The 6,000-nt window shown below is 45.3% G+C and overlaps 1 protein-coding gene across 4 annotated transcripts in view; it reads left to right on the top strand.

The window, feature by feature from the left end:
* The first annotated feature begins 702 nt into the window (after window positions 1-702).
* USP12 (ubiquitin specific peptidase 12) overlaps window positions 703-6,000 on the top strand; it is a 92,101-nt gene continuing 86,803 nt past the window's right edge. Inside the window, exon 1 of one of the 4 annotated variants that reach the window (XM_081307380.1) lies at window positions 703-1,158. Coding sequence is in view for 2 of the 4 variants with exons in the window: in XM_081307379.1 (XP_081163505.1) it covers window positions 1,111-1,158 (48 nt within the window). In the remaining 2 variants the exon portion in view is untranslated. The remainder of the gene's footprint in view (window positions 1,159-6,000) is intronic. The other 3 variants (XM_081307379.1, XM_081307378.1, XM_081307382.1) reach the window with 3 other exon arrangements.

Below are 6,000 nucleotides of genomic sequence, written 5' to 3'. Positions count from 1 at the left end.
GTGCAATGATGAATTTTGTAAAAGAGAAAACAAACTGCATCTACTAGCTAACATTGCTTAGGTATTTCTCATAGGAGCTTCTCATCTCTAGTAACATCGTTATCAGCGCTGGTTAAGATTTTTTCTTACTTTGCAGCTATTTTAAATTTATGACCAGCAGGCAGGCAGGAATGCAGGATTCATCCTCCACCTCCAATTCCATTACTTTTCTACTTCGAAAATGTAAACATATATACATATATTCCTTTTCATTCGATTACTCTTAGAATTTCTAAGTTTGGGGGATCTAACTCAGATGGTTTACCCAAATTATGTAAAAGGAAAGAAACCAAGTGTTTGGGACATTTCCCCTCACCCCACCTAGAATTATCCAGGTGACGGTCTCTGTTCTTTGTGTCGGGAGCAGGGTCTCCTAGCTCATGGCAGGGTGCTGCAAGTCAGTCCTTTCCAGGGTTTCCCCTAGTCGCAGCACAACGCGCCTACCCACAAAACCCCTCCAGCAGCCAGAGCTCTGCGGGAGCGGAGACTCTAGGACCGCGCAGCGCGCGGGAGTGAGCCAATGCCCATCCTCGGCACCGCCCCCGACACGCAAAGGGGTGGGGCCGGGCCAGAGTTCCGCCGCTCGCGCACCCAGGCCTGGGAGGCGGGCGCCGAGCAGTGGGCGGGGTCGTACGCTGGCCAGGGAGGGGCTGGAGTTTTGTGGCTGCAGCTACAGAACCGCGGAGGCGGGCACCGACGGGCGGGTTGGGCAGTGCTGCCGTGCAGCGCAACTGCCGGGCTTTAGGGCCTCCGCGGAGCCCACTTCCCGGCGCGCTGGGCGGGGTGTGCGGCGAGCGGCTTCGCGGGCAGGCGCGGGCCCGGAGGCAGCGGCTGCGCCCTGCGCCGGGGCGGAGCCGGGGGCGGGCGGCCGGCAGGCGGGGGCTAGGGCCGAGGCCGAGAGTGCCTGAGCGCCGGCGGCTACGACGGCAGCGGAGGCCCAGCAGGCTCTGTGCGTGGGTCCGCGGCGGCTCGGGGTCCGCCCGCGGGTTGCGGTGCGAGCGGGGGGCCCGGCTGCCCTCCTCCCCCGCCCGCCGCCGCCGCTGTGATTGGGTGGAAGATGGCGCTGGGCGGATGGAAATCCTAATGACAGTCTCCAAATTCGCTTCCATCTGTACCATGGTAGGTGCGGCGGGAGGGCGGCGGGGGTGGCGCGGAGCCCTCGGTCCGGCGGCGGACGACCCGGGTTCTTGACACTCGGGGCGCTGCCTGAAGGGCCTAGCGCGGGGGCGGTTGGACTGCGCGCCGCGGGCGGCGCGGGGGATGAGCGGCCCGCGCAGCGGGGGAGGGGAGGGGAGGCGGCCGGGGCGGCTCGCGCGTGGCCAAGAGGGGAGATCATGCTGGACGTGGCGGGGGCCGGCTCTGGCCTTTGGGAGCTCCGGGCCAAACGGCTCGAGCCTTCCCGCGGCGCACCAGCCGGCGGGGCGCGGGGTGTGTGCGCGCCCGTCGGAGCGCGGCCGTGGGCCGGGGTCGCTGGAGAAGGGACGCCGAGCTGCGCGTCTCCATTTCCGTCTGGCCGAGCGCCCCGCGGGGAGCTGCCCCTGGCGAGTGTGGGGGTCTGCGGGCAGGAAGGAAAGGTCTCATTCCTACCCGGGGAGGGGACGGAAGTCAAGTGCAGATTTCCTCCACGCGCTTCTGGCTAGGCGGAGCCCCCGACCCCATGCTGGGGGAAGGGGGTGTGTGAGAAGGTGGAAACTTTTAGTGCTGTTGAAATTTTCTCTATTTTCTACTCTCCGAAAGGAACGAGCTCTCGGATTTCCAACTTGTGTCCAGGTGGCAGTCTTGTCATTGGAAATCCACGTTAATCTTGAAAAGCAGCGTTAGCTTTCCTGTCATTTGTTTATTTGACTACACCAGACTCCTACGTGTGAGGGACTGACTGTAAGGGCGATTGTATTGTTTTATTTAGGACTTTTAAACAGACTTTAGGGGGAAAGTATTAATGCTCCTTAAAAGTTCCGAATTAAGCAAAGTGTGGGTGGATTTAAAACTTGTTTTTGTGCTTGGCCAGACGATCACTGTTTTCCGTACGTGACAGATTCCTTTCATTAGATCTTTTATGTAGGGATTGTAATTTGAGTCATCACCAGCAAAAAGTTATTCTTTGCAATGTGGGCCTGGTGTTATGTTACTAAGACTTCCAAAATCATTTTCATCTCTCTTCACCCTGTTTCATATAGGAGATCCCCAAGCAGTTTTCCATCAGAGCGTGGTACATTTTATATATTTAAGGAGTGGTGATTCAGATCGCAAAAGTGTGCTAAAAGCTGATTGTCTACGACATGCTATGGAACAATATTAAAAATGGCTGAAATCAGGTGGGCTTAAAATCTACAGGATTAAAGAAGAATGAATCATTGAGAATCCATTTCCCCATGTGGATGATTGTTCTTTCTCACAATTTACATTTTAGGAAAGCATTGGTATTAAGGGGACTCTACTAAAATAATTTCTCAGAATTGGGCTAATTATTTTTAGAAATCGTAGTTATTATTGATTTCGAAACAGATGTAATGATTAAATCTTTTAACAGTGATAATTTTGCCAGATTGCTGGGCTACACAGACTTTGTGGGGCATAGTTCATTGTCAAAGTCTAGGGCTTTAGGAGTGGTGATATTCTTTACTATTAATTCACTTACACAAAGATATGAAGTATTCCCACAGAATGGCACAGACTACTGATGCAGAGGTGGTTAAGGCAGTTTCTGCTCTTACTGTTTACATTCTAGTTGAAGGAGACAAACAATATTTAAATATGTTAATAAATATAATCAGATTAGAACAAGGAAGCATAGAGAGATTTGCCAATGCCACACACTGAGTAAGTGGGATTCTCATCTCAAGGATGTCAGACTGAAGCTCTTTCTAGGGCTTCCACTCAGGTGCATTGATTAATTGCATGCAGTGTGTATTTTGTCACTGGCAATACCGAATTTTCTGTGCCTGGTCAAATGAGATCATTCCAAAGATACTATTAAAATTGGTTATATCCTTTCATATTTAAATAAATTCTAATGCACTTCCAGAATATGGCTAAATATCTCAAGGTAATTTGAAGTGTTATTTTCTAAAGAAAATTGCCATCCCATCTTCTAAGAATTACAAAGTCAAGAAAAGCAAAGATAATTACTCTGTTCTTTTGTAGATGCTCTGTGCTAGGCTTGGAACACTTCCCATCCGTAGCTGGCCAGTTTGTACCTGTCTTTTTGATCAGGTTGTCTTACCTGAATAATTCTATCTCTATTTATCTGCTTCTGTAGTTTCACAGTATCTTTTGTAATTTCATACTTAATCTTGTAGTTTTTTTGCTTCTTTCTATTATTATTATTATTGTTATTATTATTTTTTTTTAAAGGGAGAGAATTTTTTTAATATTTATTTTTTAGTTTCCGGCGGATACAACATCTTTGTTTGTATGTGGTGCTGAGGATCGAACCCGGGCCTCATGCATGCCAGGCAAGTGGGCTATCGCTTGAGCCACATCCCCAGCCCTGTTATTATTATTATTGTTATTATTATTATTTTGAGATGGGTCTCACTGTGTTGCCCAGACCTGACTTGACCTTGTGAACCCAAGTGATCTTCTCACTTCAATCTTCTATGTAGCTGGAACTATAGGTGTGTGCCACCATGCCTGGCTTCTTATCTCTTAGATTGTTAGGGTTTTAAAGTAAAGGACTGTCATTTCTTTCTGCAGTTTGATCAGGAGCACTGCCTTTTGCATATAAGAAAAAAAGTTCTCCAAATCCTTTATTTCACTTTTTGACATCCCAAAGTGAATGATTAGTAGGGGTAAGATTGAGTCAGCATGTGGAATAGAGAAGAGAGGCTGGGCTTAACAAAATTATACTTTTCAGAGAGTCAGCAGCTGTGAAAACATTTAGGGTGAGTTGAAATTTAATTCTATAAATATCAAAGTTTACATAATTTATTCATTTGTCAAAATAAGGTATAGGGCATGTCTACAATAAACACCTTAATTGGATAAGGTAACTTAAAAATAAATGTCTATCTGGCTTTGGTGGTGCACCCTGTAATCCCAGTGATTGGGGAAGAAGCTCAGGAGAATTGCAAATTGGACACCAGCAATTTATCTGGGCAATTTCTTGAGACCCTGTCTCAAAATAAGAAGCTCCAAGGTAGAGTGCCCCTGGGTTCAATCTCCAGTACCAAGACCCGCCCCCCATCCCCCAGTGCTTTTGATGTGTCTTATTCTATATCACTGGTATTCTGCTTACATGTGAAATTAGTAAAATTCATTTTTCTTAACTTAGTATTATAGCCTGACCCAAACAACTGACTATGTTTAGATTGTAATGTGTAATTTGTAAAGGTACCTCTTCACATACATAGACATACAAGCCTTTTGTATGTCTACGAGGTAGTATATTTTCAGTTTCATGTAATGTTTGTTTTACCTTTTAAGTAGTTTCAGACTTCAGGGCCTGGTTCAGAGTAGCTACCGAATATTTAGTATTATACTTAATTGTGAAAGAATGGGAAAAGTGGTAGAATACCTGAAGAGGGGCTCTGGTTTGAAACTGAGGAGGAGGTAGTAGAATAGACTTTGGTGACAGTGGGTTGTCCATCATGGCTATTACATGGAGACTGATACTGCTTAATATTAGCTCCATAGATGATATCTCTGACTCTGGTTGTGATTGTCTCTTCAGCTTTGGGTTGTTGGAGTCCTGGGTGGGAAGGACTTGTTGTGGAAGGAGTTGAGTATGAGAATTCCTTATAGGAGGTTGGTCAGATTGTCACCAGCTGGCCCACCCCTTGTCACAAGGCAGTGAGATAGACCGTTAGGAACTGTGGTGTTAATGAGGCCAGGCCACAAGGTTAGGTGAGTTTGACAAGTTGTATTTCTGGAGGAAAAAAACCCAAAACCAAAAAACAAGAAAATTTCCCTGTGTCTAGCATAGTACCCTATAGGTGACTTTAAACTGCTTATTGAAGAAGTCCCAGATTAAGCTGGCTATTTGCCTTTTCTTATTGCTTGAGTCTCAGCCAGGTAAGAGACTTTGTGGTCGGTGCAGTCTAGCATCATTCCAGAAGAAAAGGTGGAAACAATGCTCGTGTTTAGTCGGAGGGGAGTATGGAGACGAGGGGGTTCTCAGTCTCTTGTTATTATAGTCAGAATATTGTATTAAATAATAAAATTTTATCTATTTTTTATCTATTTTTGGCTGTTTTTCCTGTAAATGTTAATTTAAGAAGGAAAAAAAACTGTAAAAAAATAGGGAGTTTTCTGTTATTTAAGTGATTGGTTAAACATTTGAGTATGCTGAGGCTTATCGGAAGGAGAACATTCAGAAAAAGTATTGCAAATGTATTACTTAAGCCTTCTGATGTTTTAGCTTTGGCTAAAATACACTTTGGGTCCTTAAAATTTCTCATTACAAGCCTGGTGTCGTTGCACAGGCCTGTAATCCTAGTGGCTTGGAAAGCTGAGGCAGGAAAACTGCAAGTTCAGAGCCATCCTCAGCAACTCAGTGAGGCCCTGTCTCTAAATAAAATATTAAAAAGGGCTTGGGATGTGGCTCAGTGGTTAAGCGCCTCTGGGTCTAACCCCCAGCACGCGCTCCCCCCATCCCCCCAAAAAATCTCATTACAGAAAATCCAGCAAATAATAGGATAAACAGTGCGAAAATCACCTATTACCTTCAGTATACTTTCTTTGTTAAAAACACTTAATTGAGTTTATACCCTAGAAACAGTTTTACATTGTTTTCTCCTTAAGAGATTGTCATGTTCATTTTAAAATTTGTTCAATTTTAAGATAAGCATGGAGAGTTTGATAATATAAAATGATGATATGGTAAGATTATTAACTCAGGCATAGGGATAGGGTGCTAGCTAGGTCATTGACATGTCATGTGTTTATAATTATTAGAGGGTAAAGTTATACAGTTAGTAGAAATGAAATTTAATATTAGATTTTTTTCCTATTTTAGGCACT

This window comes from Spermophilus citellus (assembly GCF_964194105.1).
Source record: "Spermophilus citellus genome assembly, chromosome: 1".
NCBI classification, from domain to species: Eukaryota; Metazoa; Chordata; class Mammalia; order Rodentia; family Sciuridae; genus Spermophilus; species Spermophilus citellus.
The sequence above is the reverse complement of the archived record's forward strand: the minus strand, read 5'-3'. Positions and strand labels throughout refer to the sequence as shown.